Source organism: Protomyctophum parallelum (assembly GCF_964188405.1).
Source record: "Protomyctophum parallelum genome assembly, chromosome: 17".
NCBI lineage: Eukaryota > Metazoa > Chordata > Actinopteri > Myctophiformes > Myctophidae > Protomyctophum > Protomyctophum parallelum.
The window spans coordinates 18,517,588-18,543,084 of record NC_139719.1 but is presented as its reverse complement, the minus strand read 5'-3'; the positions used below and the strand labels follow the sequence as shown (position 1 = coordinate 18,543,084).

Here is a 25,497-nt window from a genome sequence, read left to right as displayed (position 1 = left end):
ATCTCTGTCCCTATAGCCAAGAATAGACAGACTGCATGTGCATGAATTCCAGCTGAAAGAAAGAAAATAAAACATAATCTTAACCCATATCTCCACCCGACACAACAGTGGTCCCCTGGGTCACAAACGGGTGAAAAAATGGCAATCATGAAGTATACAACAACATGCCATGTCCTTATGATCAATGTTTTTTTTAATCACACGATTTCTGGGGCGTGCAAAGAGAGTAACTACCTTGACTTCTTGTTATTCTATACCTGTTGCCCAGCGTTATGTCTCACTGACAACGTTGACAGTCATAATTCAAAGTCACTTTTTTGTGAGTACAAATACAAATCAATGAACCACGTGTTTGCCATGTGTGTGTGGCTCTCCAGCACTCTGCATAGGAAGGCTTGTCTGGAAATACTTGCTCCAGTATTTCACTGTCGTGCTATGAGCTTGTAGCTTGTATATCAGCTATTTTTTGAAAAATCTTGAAAATGCGTGCAAATCTTTAAATATATGTTCTTTAAACTGAAATATTTGCTTCTGGGAGGTCCCTGGAACAACATATTTTCAGATGAGTGTCAGTGGCCAATAGGCCCTGCGGTAAGCCCCGCCCGCTCGCTCAGCTGCCTCGATACCGTTGTTAAGCAGGACAAACATCAGCGAACCTCCATTGAGGACCGTGTTATGTCGGCGTTTTTCCGAAGAGGAATAGAAGCATTCACATCAACAACATTCATACTATAATAACGCCATGGTGAAACGTTGCTGTTGGGCGTCCTGCAACAGTGCTTCATAGGCACCCAGAACGTTTGGGGCATTTCTTTTTACTCCATTCCCGTGGATGCGCACAATGTTTACATTCTAGAGGAGGAAGCGGCGGTGGCGTCACTCGTTCACCCTCCCTGCTACTATCATACTAGTATTAACGTCAACCTTTACTAAACAATGGTTAAATCAACTGTCTAATAAACAACTAACAACTTACCTTGGAGCAAATGGTGTGCTTTGTAACTTTCTAGTTGCCACTTGCTTGTGTTGGACGGCAGCCACATAACTGAGGATCTGAAAAAAAAGAACGCTGCTTACCCCCCCCCTTCTGCATCCAAAAAGTGAAGGTCCGCTAATGGTCTAAACTATTTTCTTTGCCGTTCCTAAATTCAAAATAGTTTAGACCATTAGCAGACCTTCACTTTTTGGATACAATGTGCAGAAAATGGTATTAAAGCAGCGTTCTTTTTCTGAACCGCAGTGGGAGGGAACGTGACTGGAGGCTGGAGCCTGTGGCTGCCGTCCGACCAACACAAGCAACTGAGCGTGGAGATTAGAAAGTTACAAAGCACACCATTTTGCTCCAAGGTAAGTTGTTAGTTGTTTATTAGACGATTGATTTAAACATTGTTTAGTAAAAGTTGACGTTAATAGTATGATTTAGTAGCAGGGAGGGTGAATGAGTGACCGCCGCGTCCTCCACCTCCAGAATGTAAACATTGACATGTGCATGATGTGCGCACCCACGGGGAAAGGAATAAAAAGAAATGCCCCAAACGTTCTGGGTGCCTATGAAGCACTGTTGCAGGACGCCCAACAGCAATGTTTCACCATGGCGTTATTATAGTATGAATGTTGTTGATATGAATGCTTCTATTCCTCTTCGGAAAAACGCCGACATAACACGGTCCTCAATGGAGGTTCGCTGATGTTTGTCCTGCTTAACAACGGTATCGAGGCAGCTGAGCGAGCGGGCGGGGCTTACCGCAGGGCCTATTACATAATAGTTGGGATACTTTGAGGTACTTTTACTTTACTGGAGTATTTAAAAATGTCAGTAGGCCTACTTTTACTTCTATGCCACTACATCTCAGAGGCAAATATTGCGCTTTTACTTTTACTTCAGTCCTACAGATATTTATATCTATTCTTTTCAAAGGATTTTTATACATTTGAAAACTTGAAATGAGACATTCTGCATAATGAGTACTTTAATTTTTTGGTACTTTAAGTACATTTCCAATTCCAATACTTTTGTACTTTTAATGCATTCATTTTACTTGTAACGAAGCATTTCTATATTGCAGTATTGATACTTTTACTTAATTGAGTACGTTTTCCCCACCACTGTAGAATTACAGTATAGTAGTTGTCATCCCAGACCACAGGATAAACATTTCTCAATAGAAGAGCAATGGAGACCATCTGTCCTGACACCTTATCCATAATGTATATGTTATGGACAATTAGTATGGACAGCCCCCGGTATGGTAGGAGACTCGAGGCTATCTTCACCCTCCCACTGAGCACACGTAGAGAGGCCGGGGCCTACTGAGAATCAGCAAATTGGGATATTATTGAGAATTATTATTTATTTATTTTTGTCTGGGAGGGGCGTGGGATGCTCAGCAGCATATAGTCCTTTCATTATTTCTCTGCCCATGAGATTTCTGTCATTGAACATATTCAATACAATGACTTGGGGAAGAAAAGATAATTAGTATACTAATTATCTTTTCTTCCCAAGTCCATATATGGACTTAAATGGTTCTCTCCGCAACTCTTCATTATCGCAGTGACTCTACCACAGTGTTTACCAAACACTGGGACTTAACCCATTCTGGAGGTGAACCCCTTTTGGTGTTTTGCATTATGTTATACTTTAGCTCTTAAAAAAATAGCAGATCTACAAGAGTGCCGCGCTACGAGCTTGTAGATCTGCTATTTTTGAAAAATCGTTAAAATGTGGAGCAAATCTTTGAATATATATTATTTCACAGAGAACGTTTTTAACTCAAATCTTTGCTTATATATTAAGCAACATAATTTCACATGGGGGTCGGCGCCCAATTACAGATTTTTTGGGGGGTCCTTGACATGAAAATGTTTGAGAACAACTGACGTAGAAACATGGATTTTTCAGAAAACTGTCAGAATTTATAAAGCATTTGTAGAATCATCCCAGGTCTAAATGGGTTAACTAGTATGGGTCCCGGGGAGACATAACATGTTAGTTACTCTTTTGGGTCTCAAACAAATGTTTGGGAACCTCTGCACTACCGTACGGATTAGCAAAACATAACATTGTATTCACTCAATGACACACAAGGAAACGTATTATGTTTTTTTAAATATAGCCTTGTAATGTTTAACCTTTAGTTTTGCGGCAGGCAGTTTCGCTCAATGTACAAGCGACTAATGGATTTTCAGTAGCTTTGTTTGTTTGTTTCCAGCTTCCCCAAGGTCTGGGCTTGACAAGGAGACAGGATTATATGTAGCTCAGTCAGTCACTACTTTAATGTTATTCAGAACAAAACACAAGCCACAAAGGAATATTGATCATTTTCTACCATACAGTATATCCACACAGGTGAATTGAAGGTCGTTAATCTTCAGATTAGCTTCGTTTTGGAGTGCTTGTTCCTCTGTTGAGACTCAAGACCGAACGTTATCGATTCTCACCGTGTAATGCATTTAGCTTTGGCTCCGGCAGGGGACATTTTGTTTCAGTTTTACCACACTGATGGCTGCTTCAGTCCGTGCTGAAATGGGCAGCTGAAATGGCTTGGAATAGCATCCTGAGAGATGAAAAATGAATGATCTGAGTGGTTGTTTAGGCTTCAGGGGGTATAAAGAGGTATTGAAAGGGAAACATTTATATAATACATTTGCTTTTAAATTCATGGTGGAGCCCCTTTAATAGTATTTGTAGTAGATAAGGGTAGCACAATTTGAAATTTGCACCCTATGTCCAGACAAATGATGAAGTCTGTGTGTTTGACTGGATAGCTGAATTCCTACAATGGCCATAATGCTTTGGTGCACTGCCCCTCCTTGTGGAAAGGGGGGAGGCTGCGTGGAGGTGTGACTTGTAGTCCACCGCCCTCCCTCGAAGTGAGACCACTAAAATAAAATTAAAATAAGTGTTGGTTGCAAAAGGGGTGAAGTGGCCCTTTAACAAAACCAAAACACCAGAAATATGAAGCCAAACTAAATTAAAACCAAAACAAGTGCTCCTCGTGGGGCTGTGATTGGAGGATTGGCTCCACTGCCTATTGACAGTGCCATCCCATCTGCCGACAGGACACTTAGCTCCCTCTAGCATAGCTCGTCAATGCCAATTAAAGTCAGCTGGGACCCAGGCTAGTGTATTTATTTAGCGAATGCAAAGTCCTTAATAAGCCAAGTGGTTGCCTCCGGGTCTGCCGTATGCAGGGTGACTAAACTAATCCTCCTTCCAGTCTTTGGAGAGGACAAACTTCAATGATGTGCTCCATAGTTTGTTCCTCTCCACAAAGCACACAGTGGTCTTGGGCTACTGGCCCCGTTCGTGAAGGCTGGCCAAGCAGGGACCATGATGTCTAGTCCTGAACCTATTGAGCGTAGAGTAGACCACTGTCTCCTTGGGAGGGTGGTGCCAGGGACCTGTTGGTCGGGGTCTGTCTCCTTGGTGAGGGAGGGTGGTGCCAGGGACCTGTTGGTTGGGGTCTGTCTCCTTGGGGAGGGAGGGTGGTGCCAGGGACCTGTTGGTTGGGGTCTGTCTCCTTGGGGAGGGAGGGTGGTGCCAGGGACCTGTTGGTTGGGGTCTGACACTATGGTGTTTGTTTGGGACCTCATTGGACTCCCATTCCCTTTTCCAAGCTGATTGGATGGTGAAGTCAGCTGGCAGGTTTTTTTTCTCCAAATAGAGTGTATGCACGTGACATCATCATCATAACCGTAAGTTATGCGGGAACGCCTACTGAGTGGCAAAAAACTACTTGCAAACAGAAAAGTCCTATCTGATTGCATTAAAGATGTTAAACGACATTAAATTCAGAACTCAGAAACTACAAAACATTTCAAAGTAAAAAGTTTATACCCTCTATTGGCCGTCTGGATGGAAGTCGAGCAGTGGGTGGGCTGAAGACGTCTGCATGGATTGGTAGGTGGGGACAGTCTTTGGCCTTTTGAAGCATGCTTTGCTTCAAAAGCATAGTAATTATTATGTGTGATGAGAAGATTACTGACTCCATAGTCAATTTGACCTGCTTCCATTTCTGTTATTAACCTCTCTCTCTCTCTCTCTCTCTCTCTCTCTCTCTCTCTCTCTCTCTCTCTCTCTCTCTCTCTCTCTCTCTCTCTCTCTCTCTCTCTCTCTCTCTGTCTCTCTCTGTCAGTGTTCCTTCGTTCCAGGGCCTTCCAGAGGAAACTCTCAGTAAACTGGCTGATGTCATGGAAGAGGTTAGTCTCTTGTTTTTATTGTCTTTGAGAGAGAGAGAGAGAGAGAGAGAGAGAGAGAGAGAGAGAGAGAGAGAGAGAAAAAAAAAGGCAAACAATGAATGCAAGAAACCAGTAAACAAGTCAAGTCAATTTAATTTATAGAGCATTTAAAAAGAGCCGACTGACCAAAGTGCTGTACACCAAGACAAGGATTTAGTAAGACATGTTTTTTATTTCATGAGAGAGGATGAGAGTCCCAGTAGGAAGTCGGTCACCATCAGACAAAGCAACAACTGATGGTTTTGAATGTTTGAAATGTGGATTGAAGGTACATTTGTAAAGCCGTCACTGGATGCACGCACATGCACAGATCAACCTGTTCCCCTTCTATCACTTCAACATAGGCATGTAACGATTCACTCTATCATTTCTCTCCAAATGCACTTGAATATGATGGAAAATGACTAAAGCTCACATTTCACATCACACTAGCCCCCCTAAAAAAAAAAAGAAAAAAAAAAGGGGGGGGGTTTCGGAAAATCAATTTTTTTATTCAAATCGATTCATATCGTCAGGGTTGCTATCGATATATATCGATATACGATATATTGTTACATGCCTACTTCAACATCATTTGGAAATATCGACCAATGACTATAGTTTTGGTTATCTATAAAAACATTTTTTAAATAAATTACATATTGATTATATAATTTATAGTTGCTGTCGGGGTGGAAACATTGGATGGCCAAAACCGAAAGTGAGCATTATAGATCTGCTATATGGAGCCGGACAATATTTTGTGCAACACTCTTTTTTCTGTGATGTGAAGTTGTAGCTATAGGGCATCAATTCCCCCCCCCCCCCCCAAATAATATTAATAATAATATAATAATAAAACAAATAATGAAATAAAAAGAAAGAAATTCTGCCCGACAACAGAGATATACAGAATATTGGAATGTTTTGTCTGTATGTGTGCCGACTGTTAATCCATTTAGACCCGAGGAGGACGCACCTGTGTCACCTCATAGCTTTCAACCACTTGTCTCCAACCATTCTTTTAAACTTTAGCTGTTGAAACATAGCAGATGTACAAGCTCGTAGCGTCAAGGGGCTCCTCGTCGTGAAATACTTTGAGCACTACTGACATAGAAACGAAGGCTTTTTTCAGAAAACCGTCATGATTTAGAAGACATTTGTAGAATCTGGTCTCAGGTCTACAATGGGTTATTATGAAGGACATATACAGTATAGCCTATTATTCTGATGATATTCTTTACAATGTCAGAGAGACGTGTCAGGTGGTTGACGGACAGATGGGGCTGGTTTGATTGACAGGTACACGGGCCTGACCAGCCGAATGGTGGATTCCGTTTGAATAGAACATGAGGAACTCTCATGGGGGGGCCCTGCCGTCTCTCAGCTTGTGTGCGTGTGTGTGTGTGTGTGTGTGTGTGTGTGTGTGTGTGTGTGTGTGTGTGTGTGTGTGTGTGTGTGTGCGCGCGCGTGCACGGGAGCGTGTACGTGTGTGTGTGCGCATACGCATTGTCACCATAGTATAGCAGACATTGAGAGATGGACATTGTGATCCTCACAACACATGTTGGAAATAAATTGGGCCTCGATCGTCCTTATTTCCTTCACAGGCTCTGTTGCACTTTATGCAGCACAGTGGTTCTCAAACCTTTTCATTTCAAAGGACCCCCCCCCTTCCCCTTCCCCTTCTGTTCCGGGGAAAAAACAGAGATGTTTTTTTGCTTGCTTACCGTGCTCTCGTTTCCATAATATCGCTAAATAATACATCGTGTTCATATTTTGAACGAGAGGCAGTTGAGAAGTCAGAAATGCAGAGCTTAGTATATCTATCGGATCAAAACCACGGAGAGCGCATGAACGAAAAGCGAAGGGTATTATGGTGGCCTTGGAGTCCCACTCAAAAATAAAAATTCAGAATATTATTCTCTCGTTTGATATCATTGAAGATGCGCTAGGGCGTGTACACACTTCCTTTGAATCCGTCGGTTGGATTGCTTATGACGTGTGGGCACATCGGATGGAATGAACCTGTTAAGGGGCCAATTGGAACCCACTCAAGGAAACATGGGGGTCCCTGGACCCCAATTTGAGACCCACTGGTGTAGCAGAGTGTTTCCAGTGAGCCAACAGTGCACAACAGCAGCACCCTGATTCTGTTACTTAATTAGTATCATTGGCAACACAGTATGTAAGGACAATCGAGGCCCAGTTTCTTTCCTATATGGCTGCTGTGCATGGAGCCGAAAGTAGCACAGAAAATACGCTGCCAATATAACGCATCACGTTGTGAGCTTGTAGACCTCACATTATTGTGTTAGAGTTTGGGGTAGAAAAAATGAAACAAGACAACAACAAAAACAAAAACTGGCACACGTAGGAGACTGTGGTTGTACTGGGCAGCTCTTAGTGATCAACAATTGAACATTGGTTATAACCCAAACATCGCATTAACCTTTCAGGACAAACGCATATTATTAGCTCCCTCAACTGCTGCTAAGAAAACAATTATCAAAAACCGGTTTGAACCGACTGTTAACTTGAAGAAAAATTGGCTTAATTGCTTTTCTGATATTTGTTTACTGGAGCGTTCTACTGCCAAGACGAATGTCGCCAGAGCAGACACTGTGGACAACTGGTCCAAAGCTCTTGACGTAGTTCAATTGATTATTTAATTGATATGACGTTGTGACCAACGGTTTGCTTTTGGCTGTATCTGTAGCCCTTGTACTGTACATGTCTTTTTTGTCTTGTCTCGTCCTTGTCTGTGTTTGTTTGTGTTTGTCTTGTACTGGTCTGTAGTGTCTGTATGTTTTTGGTTTTTTTTCTGTTTATTTTACTCTTAAAAAAAAAGAATCCAATTATATTTTGCTGACTTATGAGTTTTTCGAGTTACAGTATATTTATATATGAATATCGATTTCGTTTTTGTCTTTAACGGTTTATTGTCTTTGTTTCATTGTTGTAGCTCTCCCTGTGTAAGGCCACCTATGTGCATTGGTGATTTACATGTTTGTCTTAGAAAATATAAAATAAATAAAAGATTGATAAAAAAAAAAAATGAAAGAAATTGAAAACACCAACAGTGTGTGTGTGTGTGTGTGTGTGTGTGTGTGTGTGTGTGTGTGTGTAGACTCATTACGAAGATGGAGAGTATATCATCAGGCAGGGAGCAAGAGGTGATACCTTCTTCATCATCAGCAAGGGCAAGGTAACACACACACACACACACACACACACACACACACACACACACACACACACACACACACACACACACACACACACACAGTGTTGTAACTCGGTGGGACAGATGAGTACTGGGAGATATCACACTGAGGCGGCTTCTAAGAACCTGATAGAACATTCGTTCCATAACATTCTTATTACGTTGCTCTATTTTTAACTGTATTTATTATTTCCTTGTGAGACTTGTTTGCTCATTGTTGTACAGCAGCACCGTGAAAGTATGTTTCCAATGGAAAGAAAGAAAAGAAAAGAAAAGCAAGGCATAAACAAATAGCAGTAATGCAATACAGTGAGGACATGAATAACAAAAAATGTAAAGATCAATTAAAAGCAAGAGTGTAGAAGTGGGTCTTGAGCTGTGCTTTAAAAATGCCTACAGAGGCTGCCTGTCGAAGGTACAGTGGGAGTTTGTTCCATGCCGTCGGCCCGTAGAAGCAAAAAGCTGCTTCCCCGTATTTTTTAGTTGCCATTTTTTTAGGCAAAGCAAGCAGTCCAGCAGTGGAAGACCTTAGGGGGACATATTTAGGCAGGGTAGTCATAGGTATAGGAAGGTGCGAATTATTAAAACATAGACATCAAAGGGGGCTTCAGCCCCTGCCCTTTTACCCGACTGTAAAACAACTGCCCTCTCCAGACCACGAATGCAGCATTTACTATGATGAAATAAATGCAAATGCCCTCCTCTCCTTTCCATGCCATGCCGGAAGGCAGCATTCAGGAGAATAGCTTTTTTTCCCCAAAGTCTCCTGAACTTGAACACAGTATTTTGCGTTGAACAAATTTCTTTAGAATTCCATGTCGTACACACTGCATCTCTATAGCTAGAGACTGCTGGGTTGCGCCCCGAAAATAGCTAATCTACAAGCTCTCAATGCGTCGCGCTGCGACTCGTTGAGAGCTTGTAAATTAGCTATTATCATTTTCAATTTTGTACAAAAGTGCCCTCTTATGGGATTTTAACCCCTGCCCCTCTATAACAAACTCTGCACGTCCCTGAGTTACATTGAAATATCATCTCCGTCAGTCCCTTCCTGGGAATATCAGCTTTGGCCTGCCCCTGCATAATTATGCCAATGGTCAATTGGCCACGTGCCATTTCAGATTAACTGGTCAACCCACTGACGAGAAAAAGGGATGAAGGCAGACAGATAATTATCTCCATTTCATAGTAGGATATAAATACATGTCAGAAAGTTGCTTCCTCACCTGTGTCTGAGGCCACACATGCGCACGCACGAACGCGCATGCACGCACACACACACACACACACACACACACACACACACACACACACACACACACACACACATGTATACCCCTTTTACACGATTACGGTGTTCATAGAAAATGACAAAATAAAGTATGCTGTGGTCCATTTAGACGATAACAGCGTCTCCATGTATACGGTAAACGGGCAAAACCATGAATCCGCAAAACTTGTGACATCATGGCTCACATGGGTTCACAACCAGTATTGTTTTTGTCGACCATGACTAAAACTAAGTCGACTACCTTTTCCACTGACGAAAACTAAATGGAAACTAAATGAAAACTAAGCTACGATGACTAAAACTAAGCTATATGTATTGACAATTTAGTCAACAAATAAAAACTAGACTAAAATGTTAGGAAGGGACTACTAGTGGACAAGAGATCCAGTGTAAGTCATTTTACACTTGGTTACATGCTACAAATAGCCGATCTACAAGCTCACAACGTTGTTGTGAGCTTGTAGATCGGCTATTTTCAGCAAGTGTAAAAACAGTCATTACGATGGCATCAACGCCCACCAAAATACATTTTAGTCGACTAAATCAACTGTAGATTCAGTCGACTAAAATCTTATGATATTTAGTCGACTAAAACTAGACTAAAACATTCTGGGTGACTAAAATGTGACTAAAACGAAACGGAAACTATTCAAGAGACTATACGGCTAAAACTAAAATAAAAATGTGCTGCCAAAAACAACACTGTTCACAACGCATGATGTTTATTACATTGATGCAGAGATGTAGGTGATATTTGGAGTTCCTAGAATGATCAAATACCTTTGTATTTTATCCTACAAATACAAATGTAGAGCTCTACTAGCGATGGTGAATGTTAACCATGATGTAAACAAACAGCCTCGATAGGAAGTGCAGGTTCTTCTTTAGTACATAGGTGACTGGTCTATCTGGCAGTCCGTCACCGCCACCTAGCGACGTGGCGTGCACATTACAGCGTTTTCATTTTAAATGGTTGCTTTCGTGCATAGGGTCAATAAAAAAATTAGAACGTAACGGGATTTTACCGTTTTCTCTGGCGACCGTTCTCGTGAAAAGGTGGCCTGCATGCTGTCTGTTGTCACTACAGTGAGCACGCCAACACATTTAATAAGATGCAAGCTGATACCAGACGAGCACAAGTAACTGCTTGCCAAATCAGCATGAGAAGGAAAGAAAAGAACGCGCAAAGTCCCAAATCATTCGACAGTGAGATACCCAGATCCTCATTAAGAACTTTTATCATGAGAGGTCTTAATGAGGCCTTTAGTATCAGGCTCCGTGGACTTGATTGGACTCATCATTGTTAGGTTGATGCTGCTTTTTGTTTTGTATGTTGTCCTGTGGTTGTCTGGGTTACTCACTGTTTGGGCAGCTGTATGATGTATGTGGTTGACACCAGATTGTTATGTTGTGCACGCAGGCAGGCAGGCACGCACGCACACACACACGCACCACGCACAGGGGTTGTCAACTCATGTTTAATATGAACGTGTTCCTGCCAGGTGAACGTGACTCGAATGGAATCAGCCAATGAGGAGCCGGTACACCTGAGAGGACTGGCCAAGGGAGACTGGTTTGGAGAGAGAGCCCTGCAGGGGTAAGAACAACCGTGAGGTTCACAGACTTGGTGTCGAAGTGTCTCTTGAGCGAGACTCTGAACCCCTAATTGCTCCCGATGTGCAGGTTGGTGCCTCGCATGGTTTCCCCCGCCATCGCCCGGTAGGGCTGTCCCCGACTAAGGATTTGTATAGTCTAAATTAATATGAATAAATTTGCTGTTAGTCGACTGATAGTCGACTGAGCACCCCCATCGACTGAGAGGCTTGTCATTAGCCAGATTGAGCACAGCAGGTGAGATTGAGATTCTGGAGTCTATCAGGCCAGCGCACTGTGCGATTCAAGTCACAGGCAGTGGCACATTGCCACACAGGCAGACACACTCCACATGCACATTGGAGATTGATTAAAAACAGTCAGAAAGCATGTTCAAATGTGTTTATGTCCCCCACAGACCTAGTGGAATAATACAATAATATTTTGTGGAAAAAAGAAAAAAGAAAAAATATATATTTTATTATTTTTCTTTTGGTGAACATCGACTGAGAGGTGGTCAGTCGACTGAGACCCGTTCCGATCGATTAGTCGACTATTCGACTAATCGAGGTCAGTCCTATCGCCCGGTGTATGGATGTGTGTGAATGGGTGAATGTAATGCACGATCTACAGTATGTAAAGCGCTTTGGATTAAACGAAATGCACCATTTACCATTTTATATCATCATTATGCCACCAAATCTGCCACCGAATCTCTTATCTGTCCGGGGTATCTACATAGAATTTGGTACATAGAATTTGATCTATTGAAGATTCTGACCTTCAAATTTACATCATTTTAGTTTTGATTGTATTGCTGTATTGTTGCATTGTTCTTTCTGCTTTGGCAATGCAAACGTATGTTTTCTCATGCCAATAAAGCCCTTTGAATTTAATTGTATCTGTCTGCAGCACGATCGATGATGGACCAAAGGGGTCTGGGGTTTGGGGTGTGGTCGATGACAGAAGAAGCCCTGGCCCCTGGAGGGTGTGGTCCTAGTTACACTAAAGCAAAAACTAAAAGCAATCCTCCATACTTGCCATTCTCCTGAGTTTAGCCCCTAAGCATTTTCTAAACCACCAACAACATACAACTTGTCTATGAAGGTGCAACTCATGTTCGATGGGCACAGATAACTAATTCCACCCATTTGCTGATGTGAATGTAAATGAGCATCCCCCCGTAGTCGTCTTTTTTTCTTCATCATGGAGGATGCCAATTAGCTACTTTGTCTTTTAAAGGACAACGTATGTCATTTTCATTTAGTGAACATGACAGCCTCCAAACCCGACTATAAGGTGCATTCATTCAATTTGCTGCAGCTGTGTGTACTAATATGCGAGCTAGGAGTGACACCGTCCTTGTCACACAGCCATTTCTTTTTATAACCAAACACCTTGTGTGGGAATTTACTTTCCCCATGCAGCACCTGTTAGATCATTCCCTCGCTGCCAAGACTGGAAAGGAGCATACAGCCACGTTGTTTAACTGTCATATCTAGCATACAACCCAGCTAAAGACAAGGCGGCGATCCGAGCACTCAAAAAGTAAAAAATGAGGAGAGGGTAGAATAAAAAATATGTACTTTATTTATAAACGTTAAAAGAAGCCCATTTGGCTTCTTTGCGTGAAACACCACAGCAGAAGAAGATCCCAGGGCAACCAGGATGTGCAGCCCTCCCCCATGATGTTTGGGAGACAAGAAACACTTTCCTGGGGTTTATGTTATGTTATGTGGGTAATATGTTCATGTTTTTAGATATTTCTAGAATTTCAAAGTGTCCATGCAGGACTCCATGATGTCATGGACACTTACTTCCTGGACTACATGTTGTCTCAGTAAGACATCCCCCCCCCCCTAATCCACAAGGAGGAGCAGTGGACCAAAGAATTATGGGAATATAGTCCAGGAAGGAAGTGAGCCTGCAGTGTCCATAGTCATGGAGCCCATGGACACTTTGAAATACTAAAATATCTAAAAACACATATTACCCACGTAAAAAAAACCCCAGGAAAGTGTTTCTTGTCTCCCAAACATCATTAAAATAAGATCTGGTTGCAAAAGGGGTGAAGTGGCCCTTTTAAGACGGCCGTGCCCCAGCATCTTTCAGACCATGTTTATTACTGTTTGAGAGACATGATGCGGTGGAAAAGAGAGATTGATACAGAGAAAACAGGATAGACAGAGATGAAAAGAGGAAACTGGGAACACATCTGTTCATGAAACATTTGATGGAACCCCCCCCCCCCCTTCTATTCATCAGTATCTATCTGCACTTGTGGTTGGAACTGTGTGTGTGTGTGTGTGTGTGTGTGTGTGTGTGTGTGTGTGTGTGTGTGTGTGTGTGTGTGTGTGTGTGTGTGTGTGTGTGTGTGTGTGTGTGTGTGTGTGTGTGTGTGTGTGTGTGTGTGTGTGTGTGTGTGTGTGTGTGTGTGTGTGTGTGTGTGTGTGTGTGTGTGTGCGTGCGTGCGTGCGTGCGTGCGTGCGTGCGTGCGTGCGTGCGCGCGCGCGCAATATTGTGGTTGGAACAGCGTGTGTTATATGTGAGATGACGAGTCGACGCATGTTTGTTTATTTATTTATTTTAGTTTGTATTTCAAGATTACTTTGTGACTTCTCACCCAATCTGCTTCTGTTTTTTGTTGCCTGGCAACATCAGCTCGTTAAGTGGCCTAATGACAGCGGGGGGGCACTGGGATTTTATGGAAGGACTCGTTAAGATAGGATTTCTGCTTAATTATGCTGTGTGTGCAATTGCATTATGCATTTGGCTGAAAGGATTGTTGTTCCATAAGGTAGTCGACGAACATTTCTCGTCATAGTTTCAGTCGACGGAATCTGCTTAAGTTGCTCGTCGCTGTGAGTAAAACAAAGAGAGGGAGGTGCACGGCCTGACAGATGAACAACATCTTAATGGGTTAAACACTAACGGGACATTAGGAACAGCTGTCTTCTGGCATTGTCTTGAGATGTAACTGCCGAGCCGCCATGCACTCCGCTATATACGGTGGCGTCACTCCGGAGGGTTTCTCCTGTCTCTTCCAACAAGACAGATCTAAGGACTGAGGCAAATGGAGGGGAGGGGGAGTGTGCTTTATAATGTTTCATTCTGGGCCACAGATGTTTGTATTTGAGGTGCTAGGAGGGTGTCACTTATCCCAGCTGGTATACCCTTCAGACCTTTTTCGAGCGACAGCCCCCTCTCAGCCCTGGAAGTGTGTTTAGCGTATTGTGCATATTTGCATATAGTAATTTTCTTGTTGCTGTATGGCAGCGGTGGCCCAAGGGTTAGAGGAGCGCCCTTGTTGCCGAAAGGTTGCCGGTTAGATTCACCGGACGGGCAGGAAAAGTCTGGGTGGGGAAGTGATTGTCATCACTCACCCAACACCGCTGAAGTGCCCTTGAGCAAGGCACTGAACCCCCATGCTCCCCCTGGAGCTGCTTAGTGGCCAACAGTATAAGACTGTGGTTGTACTGGTCAGCTCCCAGGTTTTAATGTGTGTGTCTGTGTGTTTCTATATGTGCAGGAAAATGAGCACTTGTACGCAGCTACTACCCTGGGTAAATAAAGGATAAAAAACTAAAAAAAAAATTGAGAGCAATGTTTAGCTGTAAATGACATTGTGCGCCACTAGTGTGTGTGTGTTTACATGGCTGTCATGTTGGAAACAGCATGTAAATCACAGCGCAGCGCAGCCACGCAGCTGGTGCTCAGAGGGTTTGATTAGGTATAGAGGTCTGTTATAAAGCGGAGCGGTCGGTTATCAACACATAACTGACCAATCAGAATCAAGCATTCAACCAATCCATGTAATAAGCACAGTTACTCTACGTGAGTTATTCTGCATAATTATATTTGCAGACAAGCTTGAGCATGAAATTAAGAACTCTGAATGGAGACGGCATGGAGGCAATTTTTAAACGTCTAGGTGGGAGTGACGGAATAAATAGGCTTATTATTCTGTCATAGTCGGTGCCAAGGGAAATGTTTTGTAAGACAAGCACTTTAAGTAGCTTTACTTGCGCTCGAGGACTCGAACGCATCGCTCAACATCTGACCTTGTGGGCGTGTGCGCGTGTGTGCGTGTGCGCGTGCTCGTGTGCGCGTGCGTGCGTGTGTGCGTGCACGCGATCATGCATGTGCGTTTGCGAGGAAGGTGTTATTATTTCAAATGTGTTTTCACAGCTCTTGGAAATAAGCTTTTTTTTTTTGTCTGGTGTTTCTGGTTGGCGTAATGCATGATTTGTCTTATAGCTTCAGTGCGTCGCTTGAATTGATGCAAATGCAGCCTTTTCAGTATGTGATTTCTTTAGAAATATATACGTGCCTGTTGTTGAAATGACTTTCTCGCTGTGGGGGAAGAAAACTGTTTTCAATGGAGCAAGTGTGATAATAGTTTTTGACACAAGCTCTTCATACTTTTCATTGGATCAATATAAATTCATATAAAACCCCACAGGCAGACTTAACTATTTTCACTTTCAATCATTTTTTTAAATAGCAAAAACCGTAGATCTATACTAAGCTCACAGCGTGTCACATCATGTTGTGCAGCTTGTAGATCGGCCATTTTTGCAAACTTTTGCAAGACACAAAATAAAAACATGGTAGGTTGAAGATTCAAGGTTTCTGTCCAACACGAATCATATATTGCTGTTAGTGAGCCAGTGTTAATTAGTTTTTTTCCTTACATTTTTATCCCACGATTTTGTAACGCATTTTTCACCCCTGTGTCAATTATCTAATGTGATCCTGGGCTATGCACACCCTCCGCCAACCTATAGTCCCCATATATGGGGGACATGGGGAGAGCAACGGACTTGAACTCATGCTTCCTTCATGCCTGAGTGTCCAAGTTGCTCCTTTACACCTGACAGGGGGGAGTTTCCCTGATTGGACGTAGCGCGTGGAAGGAACACGTTATTCCAACCAGTTCCTTTCCCCTCCATCAGGCGCCCCGGCTAGCCAGGGGGAGGCGCCAGTGTTAATTTTGACGAAAGTTACATTTAGTTTTAGTCTGTCTTTTGAATAACATTGATAGTCAATTAGTCATCTCTATCTCTATCTCTCTCTCTCTCTCTCTCTCTCTCTCGTCCTCTCTCTCGTCCTCTCTCTCTCTCTCTCTCTCTCTCGTACTCTCTCGTCCTCTCTCTCTCTCTCTCTCTCTCTCGTCCTCTCTCTCTCTCTCTCTCTCTCTCTCTCTCTCTCTCTCTCTCTCTCTCTCTCTCAGTAATGATGTTTTAACCAGTTATTCTCTGGAGTCCAAGAAAGTCGTTGCATGAGTGTGTGCGTGTGTGCGTGCGTGTGTGTGTGTGTGTGTGTGTGTGTGTGTGTGTGTGTGTGTGTGTGTGTGTGTGTGTGTGTGTGTGTGTGTGTGTGTGTGTGTGTGTGTGTGTGTGTGTGTGTGTGTGTGTGTGTGTGTGTGTGTGTGTGTGTGTGTGTGTGTGCGTGCGTGCGTGCATGCTTATTGGGTTGCATTTCAGAACAGTAATCTCAACTGTCATATTATCTGGTCTCGTTTGATTCTGAAGAATGCTTCTCTCTCTCTCTCATCGGGGTCCCTGGTGTGATTAACTGTGTGTGTGTGTGTGTGTGTGTGTGTGTGTGTGTGTGTGCGCGTGTGCGTGTGTGTGCGCGTGCGCGTGTGCGTGTGTGTTCTGTCCACAGTGAGGACGTCCGGACAGCCAACGTTATCGCCGCTGATGCCGTGACCTGCCTGGTCATCGACAGAGAGTAAGACATACGTGCACACACACACACACACACACACACACATACCTTGTTGCTCTGTTCATCTCTAAGTTCCACAGTGAGTAATGTCATCCAGACAGATAATAGATGACACAATGGAACTCTGTCTGTCTGTCTGTCTGTCTGTCTGTCTGTCTGTCTGTCTGTCTGTCTGTCTGTCTGTCTGTCTGTCTGTCTGTCTGTCTGTCTGTCTGTCTGTCTGTCTGTCTGTCCGTCCGTCCGTCCGTCCGTCCGTCCGTCCGTCCGTCCGTCCGTCCGTCCGTCCGTCCGTCCGTCCGTCCGTCCGTCCGTCCGTCCGTCCGTCCGTCCGTCCGTCCGTCCGTCCGTCCGTCCGTCCGTCCGTCCGTCCGTCCGTCCGTCCGTCCGTCCGTCCGTCCGTCCGTCCGTCCGTCCGTCCGTCCGACACTAATTAGCCTGCGGACCCCCGTTTTGAATGGGTGCATACTTAGTTTAGAATCTAAACTTTAGACTAACCTATGTCTCATTGGTTAGACATGAGTTAAGGTTAGGTTTAGGTGTGCTGCCCTGTGGGAGGTTAGGGTGAGGGTTTGAGATAGGTTGTAGTTGTAGGACTAATGACTGGTCTAACCAATGACTATAGTCTAAACCAAAAACTGTCTAAACTAAGTACTGCACCCGTTTTGAAAAGGTATGATAATGCATGCGAAGGACCCCCATATAAGAGAATATTTGTTACGGCTCTGGCAGTGAATCTCAACCATTTTCATTTCAAGGATCCCGAGTTTGACCGGCATCAGGCTGCGGACCCCTATTTGATGGCATTTCTATCTCCGAGACCCCGATTTGTAAAATCAATGTCAATTTAACTCAGAGTTGCAGAGTGCAGACCCATAATGATCAATTTGGTTCCTAACTATCTTTTAGCTAGGGGGACCCCCTGGAACTCCCTCGAGGTCCACTGGGCGTCCCCGACTCCCCGGACCCCATGACTTTGAGAATCACTGCTTTGCAGGTCAGGATCTAGCTGTTCTAGTAGTTTTATTACTATTGCTGAGGTCACAAAAGTTAAAGGACCTATAACATAAAATTCAACTTTTTCAATTTATTTTGTGTTTTTGGGGCTCCCATATATGTTTTCTATCCCCACAAATAACCAATTTTGAACAATCAGGCTTTCATATCATATGGGTGTTTTAATGGAAATTGCTCTCAGGAACAGCTCAACTGATTCTGGCCTCATCGTGATGTCATCAATGTTACCCTACTTTGTATAATTCCTCCTCTTCTTCAGTCTTCAGTTCCAAATTTGCATTTCCTCTTTGTCTACAATGTCCACCATTGTTGATTTTCCAAACTGGCATGGAATGGAAACAAGCCTGGTTTTATCTAGCATCAGTATGATAATGACTCAAATATTAAATAATCTGCATATCAGCACCCCCACCACCTCAGGACATTGTGTTGACGTTGCATGTGCAATACGTATAATAATATGCATATGAAAATACTGATGCAGATTAAGACCAAGGGGATTCCAGGGAGTAATCAATGTTATAGGCAGAAACACTTTATGATGTTTTAATTGCTTCATGCATATCTGATCGATGGAGAATTAGTGCAGTCGAAACACATACAACATACATACATCAGCTTGTAGGCAAAAATGTTGTATCAAACCATGTGACTTCCATTGGAAATGCATTGGGGCGGCCATGACACTTACAAGTCTTACATCTTGCTTACATCTACCATGCAACATTGTTGTATGCTATGTAAAGGTGTGAGTAGGGCCATACAGCATTAAGGTAAGGTAAGGTAAGGTCATTTTATTTATAAAGCGCCTTTCAAAACAATCGTTACAAGGTGCTGTACACAGTAAAATAATAAAAAGAAAAAAAGAAAAACACAGTCAACAGCAAAACAGCGATAGCAATAATAAACGAGCAACAGAATACATGAAAATATATACAGTACAGGCAAAACAAGACTCAATAGAGATACTCACTATATTAGGCCAAAATATTTACCATATGACCTGTGTTTTAAGCAGCTTTTTAAAAGTGTCAACTGACTCTGCATTTTTTAAATTCAGAGGTAACTCGTTCCAGAGTGTAGGTGCTATAGCTGAGAAGGCTCGATCACCTTTTGTTCTTAGCTTGGTAGCAGGGATGATAAGAAGGCCTTCATCAGAAGACCTATTAAGTTGCCTTGTATATACCCTGGGGTGGAGTAGCTCTGTCAAATATAATGGACCCAGCCCAAAGAGGGATTTATAAGTAATTCATACAATTTAAAAAACAATTCTGGAGTCTATTGGCAGCCAGTGTAAGGCAGCGAGCACACGGGTAATATGTGACCTTCTGTGTGTATTTGTAATTAGTCTAGCAGCGGCATTCTGCACAAGCTGGAGACATTAACATCAACAAGAGCACAGCAGGGCAAATCAGACTAGCAGTTACACAATGGAATCAAGGTGAGCTGTAATGGGGCCCCATATATATTCAAATGTTGCTAGACTGTCCTGGCCATTGCATCGCAACCTCTCCAAATATATCAAATGTATACGAATTAATTAAGCCATTTAGTAAAACATGGTACAGTTGGTGTCTTCCACTCAGTTAAGATAATTATTTTGGCTAGACCTGTCTAACAGGGCAGCTATAGAGCATCAGGTACAATATTCATGTGATATACCCTGCTGTACCATGAAAAAATATTTTGCCAGAACAAAACAATTTTGGGGCAGGACCAGAAGGTGTGGCAGAAACAGCTGGGTACATTTGATTCATTCTGACCTTTGAGTAATTCTATAGATGACTTTAACCCATTTAGACCTGAGCTCGATTCTACAAAATGTCTTCTAAATCCTGACAGTTTTCTGAAAAACCCATGTTTCTATGTTATGTCAGTCGTTCTCAAACATTTTCATGTCAAGGACCCCCAAGAATATATGTAATTGGCCGCTTTGATTGATTGATTGATTATTTTTATTAGACAATAACAAATGCAAAACAGTACATGGTACAGTCAAAGCACATTTATCCAAAAGGATAGCACCGAAAAAAGACCTTGCGGTCTTGTTTCCATTCGGGTCCCATGCATTCATTCACAACACAATGATGACAGTAATCGAGATACCTCAAAAACATAACTATTTACAGGTGTAAGTACAAATAAATCTAAATACAAATAAATCACTCGGAGGGGGGTATAGGGAGGTTGGGCAGTCATCTTCTCTCCTTTTGACCGCTGACATTGATAGGTGATTTTTCATTTTACATCTGACCTCAAACCCTTAGGCGGAGGCGGAGGCGGAGACGGGCAATGTTTCTGAGGTGAAAGAATGCTGTTTTTTGTGATGTGGTTTACTTGGGGGAGGAATGAGAGAGTGTGGAGGTTTGTGACAAGGTAGCCTGTCGATATTGAGTGAGAAGACCTGGGTGGAGCGGGCGAGGGAGTCGGGGACCGATGATGATTATTTTAGATTGATTGCAGTTGAGTTTTAGGAAGTTCTGTTGCATCCAGGATTGTATGTCTGTGAGGCATGGGTGGTGAGGGTTGAGTGGGTGGCTGGCTATGGTGATGGTCATGGTGAAGAGATATATTTGTGTGTCATCTGCGTAGCAATGACATCGAATGCTGTGGTGGCGGAGGATCTGTCCGAGGGGAAGAATGTCAATGGTGGAAAGCAGGGGACCAAGCACGGAACCTTGGGGGACGCCGTGAGTGACTGCAGGGGGCAGTGGAGGAGGTGCAGTTGTTAATTGAAATGAATTGCGGACGGTCGGAGAGGTAGGATTCCTTCCATCCAGGAGAGGGCGGTGCCGGATAGACCAAGGGAGGAGTGGGAGGCGTGAAATGAGGATGGAGTGTGTGTGAGGAACGTATAGTGTGTTGCTACGTAGCTCGCTTTGATGTCACTGCCATGCAACACGGAATTAGCCCGGATGCAGAAAGAAAGCCATTATGCTCGAATGTTCGAAAAGATACCAAGGCAAGGAGTCGTCCTGGACGGACTTAACGTGTCTCCGCTGTTGAGAAGCACACAGCTGCGGTCTATTGCCACTGTTTATAAAATGTGCAGATTTATAAACGGCACAACTTTTGTACAATCCTCCTGGCTGGCACCGGTATACAAACGTGTTTGAGGTAGTAACAGCTTGCGAGAAGAGAGGAGAAGAGAGTGAATTTAGACGTTGTTGCGACTGCAAATCTGTGTGGTGTGTTTGATGTCACTATAGAGAGGAGTGGAGCCAGAAAAGAGAATCAACAAAGTTCACTTCAAGGAGGTTTTGGAAAACTTTACCAGATACCCCACAGGTTTTTTGTCTCCTTTGAGACTCGACAACTTCTACCACAAGGGCTCAACAGAGCAGCTTACAGATCTACAAGCTCATAGCGCAGCACCGAGTGCCGCGCTACGAGCTTGTAGATCTGCTATTTTTGAAAAATCGTGAAAATGAGGTGCAAATCGTCCTGTGGGGGGGGGGGGGGGGGGGTGGTTCAGCGGGGAGTCAGCGGCCAATTACACATATTTTTGGGGGTAGAAACATGGGTTTTTCAGAAAATGTTCAGGATTTAGAAGGCATTTGTAGAATCGTCCTCGGTCTAAATGCATTAAAAACACCTCGACTCCCATGGGAATTGATATCAAACATCGTTTCCCTGCCGTGTTTTTCACTAACCTTTGAAGAATCACCCAATCGTAAAGGCATCTCCTTTTCGCGACCGTCTGCCTTAAATTGATGTGGTGGCTTTTCCTTGTGTCGGGTAATATTCCACAAGCGCGGTCGATAACAACACAGATAAACACAGCGACCCGTAGTGTAGGTGCCGTTGCCAATAGGAATTACAGTACATTTCAAGCACAACTCAATACAAAAGACTGTTAACTGTGAGTGGACAACCCAATAAAGCATTACACTTGTTTACAAGAGGGTCCACCTTGTTCAATTCATCAAAACATTTAGAGACGTACAAATAGACCACTTCTATATAGCCAAAGAACAGAACAGAACAGGAAGTCATCATAAAGGAGGTAAAAAGGGAAAGGAAACATATACAGTTAGGGGGAAAAAAGGGGGGGGGGAATCCGATTTTACGGGGCCAGTTTAGAATTGTAGCCGTCCGTAGGTGCCCTTTGAGAGCGGTTTTGAAGGAGTCAAGGGATTCACATGTCTTAATGATTGTTGGTAGGGCGTTCCACATTTTGGTGGCATAGGAGCGAAAATAATTTAGTCCCTTGTTTGTGCCGAATCTGGGTTGTACATGGTTTGTTGCACTCCCTCTGGTGTTGTGGGTGTGGACTTCGTTTACATTAAGGAAGTATTTAGACAGGTACATGGGTATCTTGGTGGTGTATCGAATCTTGTGGACCAGACCCATTGCAAGATGCTGTACTCTGTCGTCGACCCTAAGCCATTCCAGCCTGTCAAAGTGGACAGGGGTGAGGTGGGTTCGGGGGGTGAGGCCAAGTAGGAGCCTGACCAGTTTGTTTTGGGAGGTCTGGAGCCTTGTTTTAAGGGCCTTTGAGGTGCTGTGGTACCAAGAGGTGCATGCATAGTCAAAGAAACCTTGTACGAGGGCTCCTGTTAAGGTCTTCAAGGTGTTTTTGTTGACCTTTGATTGACTTTTTTGATTACGTTGGTGGCCATTTTATCACCGGAAAGATTAGCCTCCAGGATGGAACCGTAGGTAATTTAATCTTTTCGTGTGATAATATTGTCACCCACTCTAACCAAGAAGCCATCTGCCTTGCTGAGATTGCTATTTGATCCGAAGAGAATGGATTCAGTTTTTCCCAGGTGTAAGGATAGTTTGTTATCAGCGAGCCAGGTACAGATTCTACCGAGTTCAGAGCTGAGGGTCTTTTCAACCTGCAGTTGGAATGCATTGAGCCCCAATTACCCATCAGCCCTGCTATGAGAAGCCAGTGTCGGTTGTTTCTTTCCGGTAACGTGATCCAAACGTGTGACGTATCCAACAGTGTCCGGAAAACCTTAACCTTGTAACCTTAAAAGTGATCATAAACGAATGGGGAGGGCTCATCTTTGTCGCTGCATTGATGATCCCCACAAGTGGTCAGGGCGCCTGCTCAGGGGAGGGAGGAGGTGGGGGGGATAGCGTGTACCTCCACATGCGTTACGCCCCCCTAGTGAGACCTTTCACTGTCGGGTGGAAAGAAGATGTTGGCTTGACGGCCTGGGTATCGGAGGAGACCTGAGGCTTTCTTCACCCTCCCAATGACTGATTGTGGGGGTTAGCAGAGATGGAGTAGCCTACTTGTAGAGAGGCTGGGGAATTGGGAATTGGCTATACTAAATTGGGGAGAAAATGTTTTTTGTTTTTCTTTTGTCTTGAAGGGCCATGTTTTGCACAATAACAGTCTTCTTAATATGTCTGCCCACGATCGCTGTGATTTATACGGTACGTTTGTTTACCCCACAGTCACTGATACTAAAATCGAATGTTTTAATTTTAATTTTTCTATAAATCTGTGACTTGACACACATACTGTTATAAAATGAAAAGAAAAAGATTTTGAAAAGAAAAGAAAAGTGATCAAAAACGTGAATAAAACAAATAAAACATAACTCGTGGTCGGCGGGGAAAGAGGTCAGCAGTCATTAAAGGGATGGTTCACCCCCAAAATGACTTTAGGCATTTTCCTAAGCCATTAATTTGAGGAGACTCTTTGTGTCTCCATAGGTCACTACTGGTCATCAAAATGGCTTAGTGCGACAAATACATTAAAGAATATATACATGAATTCAAGTCTCCATGGGGTGAGTAATTGATAGATTAAAAATATATATACATAATCATAAGGAACTGGAAGATCACAAGCAAGCCAAAACTCGTGGATTGGACTCAATTTATGACTGAGACTGCCACCTACGAATACTCCTGGACGATAGCTAAGGAATGATGTGAAAATTTGGTAACACACACTGGCAAAATGTGGTGGAGAAACGGTCAAGCGCCTGGAGGACTCTGCATAGCCGTCCCCCTCTCAGCCTGTCATTCTTGGATGGTGGACAATGTGATATTCTGTGGGGGATATGCCTCGATGAGAAGGCCATATTCATTAGGTTTAATCCAGGGAAATGTGATAATTAAAAAAAAGTCAATATTGGTTGTCATGCAAAAATCCTGGCAGAACAAAACGACGAATTGGCAATGCCAGGTTGAGCATTTTACCAACACTCATCTGTATGGGGTTGTAATGAAGTGCGTGCGTGCGTGCGTGCGTGCGTGCGTGCGTGCGTGCGTGCGATACTCATTCATACAAAACATTAAAAGAAGACATAAAACGGCTTTGTTTTTTTTTGTTTTTGTCAACTTTATTGCAGCCAGAACATCACTGCTCACAAGTCCTCATAATTGCATTATCAGTGTTATACAACATAATGGGCCTACAGTGGTGTCACTAGGTTTGCGCTCAGTAATGAATGTCAAGCGCCACTGTTTACAATGCTTCCTCTTCAGACAGACAGACGGAGTTCAGCTGTCTAGCTGAGGTCGCCGTAATCATTGAAATGTGAGTTTTAATAGCATTTCTGTTTTTCTCACAGCTCCACTGATTAATAGCATTTCCTATTTTTCTCACAGCTCCACTGATTAACCCATTTCGAGCGGGAACCCCATTTTGGTGTTTTAACCATTATTAAAAACTTTTCTGAGGGTCCTTGACATGAAATAGTTTGAGAACCACTGACATAGAAACATGAGGTTTTTCAGAAAACTGTCAGGATTTAGAAGGCATTTGTAGAATCGTCCTCAGGTCTAAATGGGTTAACCTTGCAATAACATGTACTGAGTAACATGTACTACCTATGCTACTACCGATATTACCACTGTTGTTCTACATTGAAGAAACCCTGTCAGATTTATATCATCACACACAAGTAGTGTCAAAAATAGCAGCTCGACAAGCTAGAAACGTGGCACGAAGCGAGGCGCTTTGAGCTTGTAGATCTGCTACTTTTGATATTATTTTTGAACTTGAATCATGTAAAGTAAAGGTTTCTTTTGGACATAATGAGGTTTCCACCCGACAGAGACAATATCATTATTTTAAATGGTCCCCAGACCCTTTCAGAAAATATGCCATACTCTGATGTAATTGTCGTCCAGTCGTAGACAATTGTGGCAATGAATGCTTCAAACACAGAAGAATGCAAAATTTCTGCACTACGTCTTGTCATCTCTGCATAGTGGAAACGTGCAACCACTTGACATCTGTCATCGAATGTGTTCACAGTGGCTCTATACATGTTTAGCAAGCCATTAGTTAACCCATATTTATTTAAGGTGTGGGCTGGCCATTGGGAGATTTGTGGCGTAACTCCCTCCCTCCATCCCTAACTGAACTTGCCTAGCACAATCTCTGTACGTGTAACCAAAGTGAGATGGCATTGCTCCCTAGCACCCATCTAGTGAAAATAGACAA

The 25,497-nt window shown here is 43.2% G+C and overlaps 1 protein-coding gene across 3 annotated transcripts in view; it reads left to right on the top strand.

Moving 5' to 3' along the window:
* Positions 1 to 25,497, top strand: part of prkg1 (protein kinase cGMP-dependent 1) — a gene marked incomplete at its 5' end in the record, with an annotated part of 166,610 nt that overhangs the window by 103,567 nt on the left and 37,546 nt on the right. For all 3 annotated transcript variants that reach the window (XM_083786860.1, XM_083786859.1, XM_083786858.1), the window contains 4 exons: positions 5,139 to 5,202; positions 8,351 to 8,428; positions 11,240 to 11,334; positions 17,001 to 17,066. In XM_083786860.1, the coding sequence (XP_083642986.1) occupies positions 5,139 to 5,202; positions 8,351 to 8,428; positions 11,240 to 11,334; positions 17,001 to 17,066 (303 nt within the window). The remainder of the gene's footprint in view (positions 1 to 5,138; positions 5,203 to 8,350; positions 8,429 to 11,239; positions 11,335 to 17,000; positions 17,067 to 25,497) is intronic.